Source organism: Bombus huntii, chromosome 6, assembly GCF_024542735.1.
Source record: "Bombus huntii isolate Logan2020A chromosome 6, iyBomHunt1.1, whole genome shotgun sequence".
Lineage (NCBI taxonomy): Eukaryota > Metazoa > Arthropoda > Insecta > Hymenoptera > Apidae > Bombus > Bombus huntii.
Genome location: NC_066243.1, coordinates 1,025,719 through 1,042,719, shown reverse-complemented (window position 1 = coordinate 1,042,719; position 17,001 = coordinate 1,025,719). Strand labels below are relative to the sequence as shown.

At 35.9% G+C, this 17,001-nt stretch overlaps 1 protein-coding gene across 5 annotated transcripts in view; it reads right to left on the bottom strand.

Annotated features, from left to right (window-relative positions):
• LOC126866468 (CCR4-NOT transcription complex subunit 6-like) overlaps positions 1 to 17,001 on the bottom strand; it is a 516,829-nt gene that overhangs the window by 32,703 nt on the left and 467,125 nt on the right. For 4 of the 5 annotated variants that reach the window (XM_050620071.1, XM_050620068.1, XM_050620069.1 and 1 more), the window contains exon 2: positions 673 to 741. Coding sequence is in view for 2 of the 5 variants with exons in the window: in XM_050620069.1 (XP_050476026.1) it covers positions 673 to 741 (69 nt within the window). In the remaining 3 variants the exon portion in view is untranslated. Of the gene's footprint in view, positions 1 to 672; positions 742 to 16,907; positions 16,991 to 17,001 lie in introns of those variants that run through there. The other variant, XM_050620070.1, reaches the window with a different exon arrangement.

Below are 17,001 nucleotides of genomic sequence, written 5' to 3'. Positions count from 1 at the left end.
CACCTGTGGCTCACATAGCATGAAACATATTAATTAAGATACATATGATATCACTTAATCGCTACTCATTGTTAAATTCTCATATTTTCGGATACTACGTGTTCTTTAGTGATTTATAAATATGGAAAATGTGGAGAAGCAAAAGAATAAAATCTTCGTTTCATTACATTTAGTCAATGCAACAAGTATTTTAATTATATTTTAAATTTTTTTCAAACATTGCATATCACATACATTATTAAAGGTATCGTGAAATACAAAAAGACGATTTGTTGATTTGCAATTTTATCTTAATAATTGAAATAAAACTGGACTTCCAATAATAATTGAAATTGCTTTAATGAATTTTACAGAAACATACTGTGATGCCTTAATTGCGACATTTTTCAATATCGTATCTTTATAAATGCTTAGGAAACGAAAATTCAATTCAAATTTTCTCTATCGGTTTTAATAGACAGTTTTCATAGACAAAATTCTTACAAGAAGAAACTTGCTAACAAGTTAATATCGCTGTTTTTCTAGATAGCACACGTGCATTTCAAATAATATTTAATACTTCCAACAAATTAGGTTCGATCTTGGAAATGATCAAGTTTCTTCAGAAAATCATTTATATTTCTCAGATTAATTTCCATATGTAATAAATTTATTAAACGCATTGTAACTTACATGTTGGTCTCGTCCTATTCGGTCTCGTCAATGGAATCCATGGTCTTTGAGGTGGATGATTTGCAGTAACTGAAACAAGAAGTTTGTATTAATTAGTAAAGGCAGCGCCAAATTATAAAACGTAATTAATGACATATTTATGAACTAATTTACGCATTTATCAAATTATATATTTGTATATTATACACGTGTATTTTTGGAAGACTTATTTTATTTATTTATTTGTTTAAAGTGAAAAATCAGCAAGTCACTTGTAATCATTTTGAAAACTGAAGGTCATTTTAATATTGTGCAAATAATGAGTGCATTTAATGTGTGCGAATAAATTTTCTGTAGTTATTCACTGAAATATTTACAACGTTTATTACGTAATTAAGATGAATCTGTATGAATACCAAACAAGTATCAATTCCATGCATAGCAATTAGTTACAGGTGTATGCTGTCAACTTAAGTACTATCGAATTAAACATAGCATACTCTCAATTGACAACAATTGCATAAAATACGAAGCGATATTTTAATTATTAACAATATTAACCGTTATTAAATTAGAGAAAAATGATTAAAAAATTCCAAGTACTCGATAAAAGATTAGAGGTAGGGTTTAATAAATAATAATAGATAATAATAATAGAATAAATAATAAAAGAGGTAGTTTGGAGTTAGAGTAAGAATGTTTTCACAGACCAAAGTGTTCAACTTTTGGAATTTTTGAAAGTTTGGTGCTAAAGCACTTGAACGATATACAGAGTGGTTGGTAACTGGTGGTACAAGCGGAAAGGGGGTGATTCTACGTGAAAAAAGAAGTCGAAAATACAAAATAAAAATTTTTCGTTTGAGGCTTTGTTTTCGAGAAAATCGACTTTGAATTTTCGGTCGGTACGCGTGCACTTTATCGCGTCTCGTTATAACGGATCTCACTGTAGATTTTTTAAAAAATTAAAAAAAACATTAAAAAAAGATTTTTATTCTATATTTTCGACTTCTTTTTCGCGTAGAATCACCCTCTTTCCGCTTGTACCACCAGTTACCAACCACCCTGTATAATCTCATCAATTTTGTCTACTTGAAGCAGTTGCTACCCCGCGTCCGTATCGAAATCATTTGTATTAACGCGTGACTTTTTAAAAGAAATATAAATGCTATTAAAAATGATTATTATTATTTCCATAGTATCATACCAGCTGTATATTTATGATCCATTAACGAACCCCAATTTGGCTAACATAGTTGAACAAGAGCTACGTGAACCGATTTACCAAATAAGTGGCTGATATATAGGTTACGTTTTATAGTACCGTAAAATGACCCACTTCTCGCAGAAGCTTTAAAAGCGGAGCAGTAAAACAGAGAGAAAGAGGGTGAGCGAGGAATCGGAATATATGAAGAGGTACATAGCGGAGAGCGTTAACGACTCTCCGGAAATGGCGGTAACAACCTTGAAACCCAGAGACGTGACTCAACTCTGGCACAAATGGCGGTACATTAGACAAGTGGCAGGAGCAAAGTACGACGAGGCGCGAAGGTAATCAAAATTAACAATTCAAAGCCTCTGACGTCGTACTAGTCGTAGAACGTGTTGAAGACTCGGCAAGAGTGCTCTTGCCTTCGTCTCCTTATATCCGCAACCAACCAGCTAGTTGACAGACAGAGTTCGGGTAGTAATCTTCCAGTTGAAGACCAGTTCTAACGAAATTCCTCCAACATAGAGGAGCTGGAACTCTCGACTCGTAATTTGTTCGTGTTGCCATTCGACGCAATTCATTTGCTAAATTTGCCCTACGTCATGTCACGACGTACCGCTGTCCTCAACAGAATTCCAAGTTGGAGAACGCCGAACCGGAAATTGAACTTAACTTTCTATTTAGTTTTCGCAGCCAGTTCCAGAAGTTCACAAGTATGTAGCAGGATCAATTGCGGAAGGCTTGGCGAACGTTAGAGAACTCGCTCGTCAAGAAACTTTCGACAACTTTAGCCTTCTCGTCAGTCGCGCAAACGTAGGACGGGGAAAAAATGTTTCGTTCTGTATTTGACGCGCGAGCGTTTATTAAACGCTATCCTGTTTCATTATTGAACGAATTCTATGCAGAAAATTATTTGACGCAACGCGTAATGTAAGTACAATCGTTCGTTGTATCTTTGAATGGGAATAAATTACGTCAGTAGCAATTTTGATAATTTTCCGATAATCTGTTTGAGATAAATTGCACAATTCTGAAACTTCTAAATGCGTGTTAAGTAAAATTTGAGTGAGAAAATTGTACAGAGTGGAAGAATGATCAACTTCATCTTATCTTACTATGCCCAAATTATTGTTTAGTCAATTGGCTGATCTTGATAAAATAAACATAAATGAATAATTAGATAAGATAGAGATAAGAATTACCAAGCGAAGAAGGAAAAGAAGCGCCTGTGAACTGGCGAAGAAAACTGTGAATAAAGACTGGGAAGAAAGGTGCTTAATCTATAGTTTCTAGATCGAGGTACTTTAGTTTGGAGTAGTTTACATTAGAATCGAATAAGTAGGTTTAGCCATTAATTTGAACATAAGTAGAGAAGAGTCCATACTAGCAGATCTTGGACGAAACACTCACTTTCTCTCTTCTCACATTGTGTCTAAGGTATAGGTCTGTTAGGTGAGAGCCTTACTGAGGAGTCCATACTAGCAGAACATAAATAGAAGGCATAAGTAGAATGTTAGCGATAAGAGTAGATATCGAGTGACATCCACAGAATAGGACACTAATGTGCAATATACGAAGTAAGAGTGTCAGGCCAAAGAGGTATGATATATTATATTTGATATATTATATTATCCCAAAAGTTTCTTTCGTTTTATAAATAAAAGAAATTTTAGAAATTTTAGAAAGAAAATGTAGAAATAATAGATCCGCAACAGTTTAGACACACAAAATATATAACAACCTAATTTAATGGAAAGCCAAGTCCCATTCTGTGACACCTAGGACTTAGGATCACATAATAAATAACAACAATAACCAGATAAGATAGAGAAACAATAAGTGATGCGTGACTTTTTCACGAGTACAACGAAGTGTCTTGTTTAATTTGAAATCTCATGTGCATAGAAACTAATACACAAGATGAATCGCATAAAGCATTGCAAACTACCTTTTCTGACTCTGCTGCAGACTTGCTGTTTTTAATTAAATGGGATACCACAGTTAATTATTTGGAGCATAACAAATTCCTTGGAGAAGGAGAAATAAAAAATGAAAATTTTTTAGATGGAACGACATGTTAATTTTTCGTTTGCATAAAAGTTACAGAATGTTGTTTGACGCTTGCAAAGTACTTTCATGTGCAGCAACTAATCATGCCAGACCCTTTCCATCCTAGTTTTCATCTTTGATTTTCGGTTTAATTCTTTAATCTCCTTCTTCGAGTTTGTATACTGTCCAACTTGCTTTTATATTACTGTTTGTTCTATTTTATTTATTTGTTCTGACACGTTTAGTTCGCAGTTGCCACCTGTGATTTGCGATGCAATTTATGTTCATTCGTATTCACTGTAGTTCGTTTCATATAGTTTGATACAAGTAGTTTGTTTCATCGTATTCTCTTATGTTCGACGTTTTGAATGGCCTTTCATAAGCCTGCAGATTCACTGTATAATTTAATACGAATTGGATGAGTGTTGCAGCAACTGAACGTTCAATGTATTTGTAATTTATTTCTTCTGGTAATAAACGTTCATAGAAAACAAGGACTAGCCATCGTGCTATAAATGTTGTACTATAGACATTTTGTAAGAATGCTCACAATTCTCCTTTGTAATCCTATTAACAGAACCTCGAGATAATCCAGTGCCAACAGTAACAACGTGAATATAAGTTAGTGGATTTTTTTCAAAATGAATAAACACTAAAAAAGCATCGTCAGCATTTGTAATCAGATTAGATCTATTTCTTTTCTTCTTGCAATCTTCCCACGAGTTCTTAAAGTCTTTTCAACGTTATAAAATATCTTTTACGTCTCTCTGGATATCTCGTAGCGCGCGCACACAACTGCAACGTTACGTTCATCGAACATGTAGAGTATATCAATCTTTTTATTATACGAATACATTTTTAGCTATCTAAGGACGAACCGAGACACTGAAACAGTTTTAGCAGCGCCAGCAATGCATTTGTTTATCGTTATTTCGCAACGCGAATGTTCCCATTTTCTAAAAGTATATGAGGAAATATACGTTGTTTCTGAATGCCTTGATGTAATCCAGACCCTGCGCAAGTTATGTTCCTCATATTTACATTCCATTTGTAACGCGTTTATGGTCGCTAAATTTGCTACGATAAATATTGCAGTCATTTATTGCATTCATTTAAAAAATATATAAGGTATGTTAATATGAAACCGGAATTTTTGTATAAAAAATACACGTTTACTGTATGAAAATGATTAAAAATATTTTATTCGAAGTATTGCCCATCGCTAGCTATACATTTTTCCCACCTGTCTGGCAATTGGTGGATGCCACGCCAAAAAAACTGTCGCTCTTTTGAGGCAAACCAGTCATCGAGCCATTTTCGTACATTTTCGTAAGAAGCGAAGTGCTGGTCAGAAAATGCGTGTCCCATCGATGCAAATAAATAGTAATCGGACGGAGCCAAGTCTGGTGAGTAAGCCGCGTGCGAAAGTATTTCCCAACTGAACGCTTCGATCGGTTCCTTGACCGGTTTTGCTGTATGCGATGGTGCATTATCACAAAGCAAAATTACTTTGTGTCGCCTTTTTTGATATTCTGGCCGTTTTTCACACAAAGCTCGATTCAAATCGATCATTTGTCGTCGGTAGCGCTCGGCATTAACGGTTTCGCCAGGTTTTAACAGCTCGTAATAGATCACATCCTTCTGATCCCACCAAACACAGAGCATTGTCTTCCGTCCATAGCGATTTGGTCTTGTAGTTGATGTCGGTGGTTCGCCTCGAGCTACCCATGATCTTTTACGCTTAGGATTCTCAAAATATATCCACTTTTCATCGCCAGTCACAATTCGGTGGAGAAATGACTTTCTATTGTATCTGGCGAGCAGCATTTCGCATGTGGTTTTTCGGTTTTCCTGCTGTCTTTCATTCGGTTCGTGTGGAACCCATTTTCCCACCTTCTGGATCTTTCCCATGGCTTTCAAATGCATGGAGACGGCTTCTCGTGTCACGTTTAATCGATCAGCGAGTTGTTGTTGCGTTTGAGCGTCATCCTCGTCCAACGGTGCTTGCAATTCGCTGTCTCGAAACCTTTTCGGTGGTCTCCCACGTTCTTCGTTCCTCGCGTCAAAATTGCCACTTCTGAATTTTTTAAACCACTCAAAGCACTGTGATTTACCAAGAGCATGCTCACCGTAAGCTTCGACGAGCATTCGATGCGATTCTGCAGCAGTTTTCTTCAAATGGTAACAAAAATTCAATGCTGTCTGCAAATCGTAGTTTCCAGGCACAAAATTTGACATGTTCAACGCTATTACAAACTACGCTGTTGTATGAAACTTGTATTGTTCTGAGTCGAAAATGTTTGTGAGATGTCAACAAAGACTTTTGGCATCAATGATGCAGTTTAGTGATAACTACATTATCAGCTAGGACCATCTATAGGCGAATTCCGGTTTCATACTTACAGACCTGATGTATCATTTTTCCACGTTAATATTCCGATGATCGATACCATATTTTGGAATCCAAGGCCATTTCAAGATCGTAATATTCTATTTCACTTCGTTGGAGGTGTCAGAGAAAATAGCGATAGCTACAACTGATAAATAGCTACAACTGATAAAAATTAAGAAGAATGACGAGACTCGTATGTTATTCAGGAAATAGTTACGAACTTTGTTACAGTTAATTTAAGTGGAATTTAAAGCAATGGCAATGGTAACGTATCGTGAAATATTTCTTCTTCTCTTTTTTAATTTCCAGGTTGTTTATATACTATTACGACAATAAATAAACCTTGCGTGGAACGTTGATATGCGGATACTTGTTCGGTAGCTCATAGCCGTACTGAGTACTTGATTATTGTTAGCTATTTATGTTTACTGAGTGCTGAGTTAAACTCAACTAAATCGCGTTAGGAGGTCTGTTGGTTGGAATCTCTTGAGTTTCCTCTTTACTCCACTTTCTACCCAAAGCGTTTTTGCCGATTGATTAAAAGATGAGAGTTTGTTCTCGTGTCTGCTTGCGTGGGTAATTATTTCTTCTTTAGCGGATGCTATCTGCGAACCCCTGCGTATTCAATTATTTCCAATCGAATAAATACACGATGAATTATAATCATTATACAATTCTACGTTCACGATCAGTGTCCATCAGATACGAAAAATAAATTCTAACGGTCTGCAACGAATATTATAACCATGTTATAGACAATACAGAAGATACGAACCGATCAGCTCAACATCTACCAGTTACTCACGATTGTCCTCCTATGCTAAAACGTTTGTTTATTGTTATTTATAACAGAAGGCGAACGAGCGTGGAAATTATAAAAAACTACCCTGCAATTTTAGTTTCAAATGTTTGCTTAAACATCTCTATATTCGGTACAGTGTTTCACGACGAAGAACGATCGTCAAGGATCATTTTTATATGAACTGAAGTATCATCTCATGCTCGTAATAAACTCTACTACGAGCTCTACCAAATTATTAGGTTGTCCGAAAAGTGTCTTTCTTTTACAGACACGTCTCTCACAACAATGTATTTTTATACAAACATGAAACCTAATTTGTCGAACGTTGTAATCTTTATCTTGATAGAACAAAATGGATCATACGTAAATCGATAAAATAATATAAAACGAAAAATGTTGTGCATCCATTATTTCCTTATAAAACGAAAGAAACTTTTCGGATGACCCGATACTTCGAACACCAACGAAATACAATAATATTTCATATAGAAATGCTAAAAAGTCATTTCCATGCGAATTAACTAAGCAGGTACGATCTTACGTGCAAAGATATGGTAACGTAGCCGAGTGTAAGTGTAACGACGATTCTCGATACATCGTCCGCATTCCGTGAAACCTTGCAATCCTAATTAAGATCTTTCGTTGTGGACTGGTTTAACGCTATCCGCCGAGTAAAGGGTAGCCACGGACACGCATAAAAGAAGAAAGCGACGACCACTGTGATTCTCGGTATATAGTATTTAACTGTTTTATTATGTTCGTATATCGCGTCGAACAGTTTTTATAAAGAGCCGCTGGAGCCTCGGCGTAGCTCATTCCTGAGAATCCATGTCTCGTACGGACCCGAAGAAGCTGCGAAAAACAGCATTCTAATTAATGCTGATCGGCTCGAGGCGAATTCCAATTTAGCGAACCACCCTGGTCAGTTAATGCTATTAATTAAATGAGAAATTTATTTTGTTATTCGTCGAATGTTAAATAATATTTCATAAGAAATATCATATCCTTAATTTAAACCGTGGTCACCGAGCTATGTAATGACGCGGCACGCAAACAGGTACACGCGAGCGTGTCATGCCACCGAGGTTAATGGCATCGCGCATAATGACAGGCTGCAGTCACGGTGAAATCAATAATTACGATAACAGGGTTATGGTAACCGTGCCACGCCACCTTTTGCCACGTGTGATTTAGAAGCTGACAATTTCAACGCGCGCCCACGTTTTCCTCCTAGATAACGTATCGGCTGTTTATTGGATCGCGAGCTGCACATTAAAGTATCAATAAGGTCAATCGAAACTTAAGCCGATTTTACGCTGCTTCAGTTCGAGGAAATACGACGGATGGACGCTGCTTTCATCCTCGACTCAACCTCCAGCATTTTTGCTCTAATTAGTTCATTAACCCTCGGACAACCGTGACGTGTTTATCTTGATGTGACATCAACGTGATACTTGTCAACGCCACATAGTACGTGGAAATCATTATATTTATTTCAAGCAGGTCTGTGTATTATAATACGTACTTTTATACTCGTGTCGTAATACGTATATATGTTGTGTGGAATAAATATCATTCATAGGCTAATTATCCATATCTTAATCATCTTGCCGATTTCGGTGATTTTGAGTATGTTGCCGGGGTTATGATTCCGAATAATTTTTTTCCTATACGTGTAACCGTCGCTCGGATTTGGTTTGAGAGATACTCGCAAAAATCTGCCGGTACCACTACAGTGAATTTTCCCTACGATTGTACGTCCCTGACAGCGTATGCGTCAGTATCGGTTGGATAGAATGAAATGTAATCGAAATCTATACAGGGTGGCTGGTAATTGGTGGTACGAGCGGAAAGGGGGTGATTCTACGCGAAAAAAGAAGTAGAAAATATAGAATAACAATATTTCGTTCGAGACTTTGTTTTCGAGAAAATCGACTTTGAATTTTCGCTCGGTACGCGTGCACTTTATCACGGATTTCACTGTAGATTGACGTTATTTTTTTAATTTTTACAATTTTTAAATTTTAATATACCTGTATAAACTACGAATACAAAATACGAACTGGGTCTGACTAGGCCATTGGCGGATTAAACAAGGCGATTTCCATCCTTCCAGTCGGATATCAATTTCGGTTTGAGAATTTGTTAGCAACCGTGGATATTAACCACGCGGATATATTGTCAATGATGGAACGAATTTCGTAGGTTGATTTACCGCAAAAAGATTCTTTGGTTAACCATAGACCGCATTTCAGTCGTGGTTAACGTGTATTTTGTTGCTGCAACTTGTGTTCACAACCAGTGAACACAGCATCTGGTCAGTTGATATATTAACATTCTTCCTGGGTACGTACATAATACGACGATGTTGTAGCATTCGTTCGTTCGACTTGTGCATGCACAACTTACATCGAAATGTAACTTATAATCGTATGTCGGGTTAATGTTGGAATTTTGGGCGTTTGACGAATCTTCGCGGTTATAGCTGATGTTTATTGATACAAATGCGGTTATTATAAGAGGCTACAAGTAATAGCGGCGATCGAATGGTCGAGATGTTGATGACAATGAATTTAGGTTCGATAACGAATCCACTGTCAACGGGATGACGAATGCGATGTGATACACGTATGACTCAACGTACAAGTAAAAATTGTCCGAATGAACTGGTCTGAATAGACTCTGCCTGAGCCCAAATGGAACTGTCCTTATATAGTCCTCTCCCCACCTCTCGGGTCGATCTTTATTTTTAAGGAGAGCTATATAATTATTCCATACCTCTGTTAAGTACGCGCCCCTCCCGTGGCTACGTTTTTTAGTGACTCGTTATGTCACTTCGAGTCCAAGCCCGTCGTCATAAACCTTGAGCCCAACTATTTTTTTTTTTAGTTTTATTACTTAAGTGTAGCTATAGTAAAAGTCTGGACTAGGGTATTAGGGTTTCTTTCAATATTCCAAAAGGGAGGCTCCGACGTCCTTTCATCTCCGACATGTATAATAATTATTTTTATACGGAAGTATAGCTTCTAATTATAATTATAGACTATAACTTTGTCACTTTTAATTACTCTCTTATTCGTGATGATAGAAAAAAATGTTTCATGGTATCGAGAGAAACATACTGTGCTTTATCTGTTTCACCTGACGATGACCCTAAAACGTTGTGTAAAGGTTTTTTTTATTTAATATTTCACACTCGCAATTTGTCCAATTTGGACATTTGGTAGAATTTTTTAGCTGTTTGATTATCATGTGGGTGGCTATCCCCAGCGGGGTACCATCTTCGTGTTTGTTAGGTTATATTCTTTATGATTTGTGTAAAGGTGATATTAAAATCTTTAAACGCGGTTTTTATTCTATTTTTTATTAGATACTCCTGTAGCTAACATCCAGATATTTTCACATCTCTGCACACTCGTGTCTTTTGCATTACCTGTTGTCGGGATATGAACTTTGAAACGAAAGAAAATTATTAAGATTCTCCTGGTATTTTTATCGTCATTATTTCCTGCATCTAGGCTTTACGATTTTATGAAACACAAAGAAATAGATGCATTAACATTAATGTACAGCAAATAATGTACTAACATTATGATAAACCATTGGTCAGTACTTAACGAGCTAAGCCACTTACTCGATTAAAATTAAACTGATATATCGGTTAAACAAGATATCAAAGACTAAAGTATTAAATTGAAACAGTATTAAAACGAATATTCCTATCATTACTGCTTGTACGATTATTGGAATGCATATCGTTCTGTTAAATTTTCGGAGTCATTCAATATTTTTAATACTCTTATTCGATAAAGAGAGAAACGTTTTACTGATCTAATTTAAATATTTCTCAAGCGACGTATCGCGCTATCAACGTTTTTCAATTATTCCGACCATTAGCTTTTTCCAATAATCTGCGATCATTGCAAGGAATGGCACAGTTAAAATAATATCACTTTTTGTACGCAGAAAGAACATGTAATTCTCTCTCTCTCTCTGTCTCTCTTCCTCTGTCCGATCGTTTACAAGTAAAAGTACTGAGACTTGCAATTAGCGGTTGCTGCATTTACATATATTCTGCCAGAGCGTTAACATTCTTTGAATGTACATAACACTCCAGTGAGACATCACGCGTGCACTTAGCATATACTGCGCGACACGGTAGCCAGTTTTTAATGTACAATGCTAATTCTGAAGAGGAGCGAGCGGTACATTACTACTACTACTACTACTACTACTACTACTACTACTACTACTACTACTATTACTGCTTCAAGTACCGTTGCATTCCACTGTGTCCAGCGGCCACCTTTATGAAAGTGAAACCACTGTAGCTACGTGCGAATAAGCCTTAAGGTGTAGCACCCATTGGGTTCTGAAATTTGTGAATAAGCTCTCTGCTTCTTTCTGCTCAACTATTTCATGAAACTGCACTTTAAAGCGTAAAAGAAACTCGAGTGTGAAAGTAATTGAAGTACGCGGTAGATAAAACAAAATTTTAATCGTTAGATATATGATTTCAGAAATTACAGAGGATGGTTTTTACTGGAAGGAACATTAGAAAGGAAAAAGTAATCTTCTTGATCAGATATCATTCAACATTCAACAGTACATGTTGAGTACACGTGATAAACATATGGCAGGCTATAAAATTATAGAGGGTGGTTGGTAACTGGTGGTACGAGCGGAAAGGGGGTGATTCTACGCGAAAAAAGAAGTCGAAAATATAGAATAAAATTTTTTTTTTAATTTTTCCATCGAGACAACGATCTACAGTGAGATCCGTTATAACGAGACGCGATAAAGTGCACGCGTACCCAGCAAAAATTCAAAGTCGATTGTCTCGAAAACAAAGCCTCAAACGAAAAATTGTTGTTCTATATTTTCGACTTCTTTTTTCGCGTAGAATCACCTCCTTTCCGCTTGTACCACCAGTTACCAACCACCCTGTATATTGTCGAGGATCTTTTGTAAAGTGAGTGAGATACGAGAGAGAATTAAACACTTGATATTAGGAGGCTGCAAGCTGCTCAAGATTTCGAATGAACGTAATCAAAATGTGTCCTCGGAATGCCTATGTAGGTTGTCCAATTTGAATGAAAGAGACTCTGAAACAGTGGGAACGAAACTGCGTAGGCGTAAAGAGTAAAGTATCGGATAAGAGACTACGAGGGTCGACTATAATGTATTTATTCAAGAAATAGGAAATACAACTGGTGCACGAAACTCGAGGAATTATTGAATAAAGCAGAAGGTGGAAGGCCGTGGAAAGTGCAAAATGCAGAAGAGCTTGAAACAAATACAGAGAGTATTGGGTTGTTCGAAAAGTTTCTTTCGTTTCATAAAGCGATAATAGATGAACAACAATTTCTGTTTTATATTATTTTATTGAATTAGGTATGATCCATTTCGTTATATTTCTATTATTACGTTCTAATTAATATAAAACTAATATCAAACATTGTGCGTCCATTATTTCTTTATAAAAGGAAAGAAACTTTTCGCACAACCTAATATATGGAAGATAATAAAAGAAGAAAAGAAGAGAATGGACACTGAAAGAGTGGATGAATCATCATATAGCAAAAGGTATGAGAAATTAAAGAAAGGAAATATAGAAAGGAAAGAAGAGTACTTAAATGTTAAAATACCACTGAGGGCAACAAGAACAACAGCTTGGTGGAGACTAGCTGGGAAGAAAACGTTCTATTGCAAGGAAGAAGGATACAACCAAAGAATAAAGAAAGAGCAACTATGCAGATTGTGCAACAGGTGCAAAGAAGAAAACATAGAGCACATATTATTGCAATGTCCTTTATATGAACAAATAAGAGCATTGTACTTGAAGGGAAAAGAAACAATGGAAGAGATACTGGTAATACAAACTGAAGACTATGCAAGAAGAATATTTTACTACATACAAGAAACAATGAAGATAAAAGGATTCTACAGGGATAAATAAAAGAAATTCAGGGATACAGGAGGATACAGAACGCACTTTTGTTTACGTGCACATATAATATCAAATAGTTGTAAATCTAAACCATGGATTATAAGAGTATTACTTTGTAATGTTTTTAACAAGTGCAAGAAGTAAATATAGCATTTTAATAAATAAGTGTTCTGTGAATGTAAATAAATAAGTGTTCTATGATGTAAATGTCCACTAATAGGCATGTAAGCTAAGTATGTGAAAATTTAATTAAGTAAATGTAGGATCAAGCACAAAGGTAAATGTGAACTTAATTAACTATATGAATTTAGGATAAGCATCCTGTAAGCATAGAAAACAAAGAAAAGTAAGATAAGAGAATATGTAAATCATCCACCGATACAGCATATAGTTGGCAAATTGTAATAGATGATAATCTATACTGCAATAAAGAATACAATACAAATCTATCTATTCCTTGGATTATACTTTAATCGCATAATCGATTCGTATCTAGATTTCATTTCTCTATTTGCATTTTGCATCGACATCCGTGGTCCGTTCGTTGACATACAAATCGCTGGCAAACTCATGTTTCCTACTACGTTCAAAGATAGTGAAATAAAAATCTACGCGTATCTGTAAATGCAGCTGTTTCTTGTATTTCAGACGACGTAAGAGCCTTAAACGATGAAACAGGTTTTATTTCGCAAAAAATTGTAAATCTTCAGTCAATTCGCTTCTTTACATCGAAATGGATATGTACGGTATAAAAACTATATTGATATGTAAATAGTCTCGTATTTACTTCTTGTTGAAATCTCCTGAAACAAATTTAAGTTTTGTTACTTCTCTTCACGTTGCTTCTAATGGACGAGAAAATCCAATCTTATTGCAGAGGATTCTCGGTTTTATTTTAAAGGCATTATAGGACACGCAAAGAAATCGTACTGTCGAAGGAACTGCGATCTGCAACTGTTTTTGCATACAGTATCAAATTACAGTGCTTTTATATTATAATGTTTCATATATGAAATAGGCAACGACAAGTTATTCAAAATATGGGTAATTTATTTTCAAATAAGAATATATTAAGAAAATTCATTACAATATTCATTATACAGGGTGGTTGGTAACTGGCGGTACAAGCGGAAAGGGATGATTCTACGCGAAAAAGGAAGTCGAAAATATAGAATAAAAATTTTTCGTTTGAGGCTTTGTTTTCGAGAAAATCGACTTTGAATTTTCGCTCGGTACGCGTGCGGTACGTTATAACGGATCTCACTGTAGATCGTTGTCTCGATGGAAAAATTAAAAAAAAAAAATCTTTTCCGCTCGTACCACCAGTCATCAACCACCCTGTATATCAATTATATTAAATTACAAACATCGAAGCGCGATGAAAGCAATATTTAAGTACGCAGTGTACATCTTGCAATTATTGCAAAATTTGTTAAGGAATAAACAATTTTTTAGTGAAAAAAGAAAGACAAAATCTTCATACAAAAACCATAGAAACTCAATTCAAAACACGCACAGGCCAGCAAGCAACCTAACTAATAACACGCATCATACTGCTGAGAAGAACAGTTGAAAAATGTAGTGCTATTGCATACACTAGTTAAAATTTGTATACGAAACAATGGGATAATGTAACCAATAACAATCATCATGCTACTGACGAGAAAAGTTGAAAAAGGTAATAGTATTGCGTATTTGAATTAAAACTTTTGTACGAAACCATGGGAAATTTCACTGAAGAACAGCGCAATTGTATTCATTTTAGAATGTTAGAAAAAAGGAAATAGTCAAGCTGACTCGAATAATTTTTCATTCTCTATACAACACGTTCACCGTTCCTGCCATGGTGGTCCTTGTTTTTTTTTTTTTTTTTATTTAGTTCCAGTCGCAACACGCAGGTACGGAATTGTGGTGTCAGCTTGTGCGAAATCGTAATTCGCGAACGTTGGAGCAAGCTATGGTGTAACCTGAGGCGAACAGCATTTGGCATCATATTTCAGAATAATATTCAAGGTCTACGTCGCCCATATACTAGGTCGTTAATACTTAAAGCTGCACACACAAATATGCGCATTCAACGATACGGCACACGAACGCACTGGAACACTTCCAGAAATTTCGCTATTCACACTCAGCAACGCTATGTTTAACACTGTCTCGTGTAACACTGTTTGATGCTTCCGGGAAACGGACGTGTTCAGAAGGAAAAGAATTCCGACAGTATCGCGGTTGACTTTATCAGAGTGTTACAGTGACACTGGTGTAAAATAAACACTGTTCCACGAAAGCAAGTCTGGGAACACTGTTTTAAAAAAGAAAGTCTGGGAAGAGTGCTTCTCAACGCGTACACCTTGTGTCAGTGCGACACACTGACGAAGCCAGCTGCAAAGCTGGCGAAACGTCGGAATTCTTTTCTTTCTGGACACGGCTCTTTCCTGGAAGCTTCAGAGTTAGGGGAAACAGCGTTAAATGTACCAGTGCGAAGAGTAAGCGCGTGAATCGTGAGAATTTAGACTGTGAAAGCTACAGGACTAATTGTCAGCGATCATCGCTGGGGTTCAAGATTTATAGACAAGTCGCGAACTGACAATTATATATTTTTAAATATTTTATCTAAACCTCGATAAGAGAGTTTTGGACGAATTAACTAGAAAATTTAGACACGTTCGCTAGAAACCAAATAATAACAAATACAAGAAAAAATTTAATGATACAGATACGAAAGTTAAATGAGCGATTAAAAAAAGGATTGATCTCTACTACTTGTCAGACTTTTATTATAATACGTAATATATAGATACTTGATAAACGAAGATTCCAAATCTTCAATTAACAATTATAAAAGTTTGATCAATGTTAGAAGTAAGTTTCTTTGACCAGGATGAAAAGAACGTTAAATTCGAGCAACACGAACGTGGAAAAGATATTCGCAACTAGATCGATTTTCACGTCCAGCTACTTTCTTTATTTTTGTCGTTTTATAAGATTGTTTTAAAATTGTGAAATTTATCTTACAAAATACCGATACAGAGACGAGTTATTAATTACGTAGCGAGTTCCCTTGTTTAGAGGGGAGAAAATCTGAATTTCAAACAGTTGACCATAAACACATAGCGTATGGAAAAGGCATTTGCAACTGAATCGATACAATACATATTTTGCTATCCAATTTCTTTTTATTTTTGTGTTTCCTTCTCCTTTTTGTTTTATAAAGCACTCGAACGGATACGTAAAACTTCGTATTTATGAGATTGCTCTTGAAAGGGTCGATCCACTTCCAGAACCAGCTCTATGGCATACCAAAGTACCTTATTATCTGAAGACCCAAGGTGTCTCTAGATAGAAGGATGTAACTCTTTCCGGTTATATAGGTGTGCCTTTTTATTGATCTTTCTCTTCCATCTTACACGCTATCCCTATTTTTCCAAAAAGAATCGAGTACCTGTTGATGCATTGAAACTTGATCAACTGTAAGTATCCGAAGCTGACGTTACGTTTATCACGTTGTCGCAAGACGTTTATTGCAAATATACGCTTCGTGGGAGATTAGTATACAACACGAATAGTAATCTTAAACATAGAATTAGTGCTACACGTGGAGACTAAATTTGCCAAATGTCCAACTGGACAAATTGTAAAGTAGAAATTAAATAATAATAATAATAAAAAAAAAGTAGACTCGCTAAATATCTAAATGGCTTGTTAATAAAAGCTGTGTCGTAATGTGTAGGATCCACTTCGGGAGAGGACAAGTGTGGCACAAAAACAACGAGAAACGTTCATACGAACATACATCTCATTGGACCTTGTTTCAAAGCTATAGTCATCTTTGTGCTTCGATAGTCCAACTGCTTACCTTTACTATTTCCTCCTAATAGGATACGTCGTGCAGGACCTCCTCACATTTAAATCCATTAGATTTTTATTTTAGGCCCACCTGAAAGCAATTG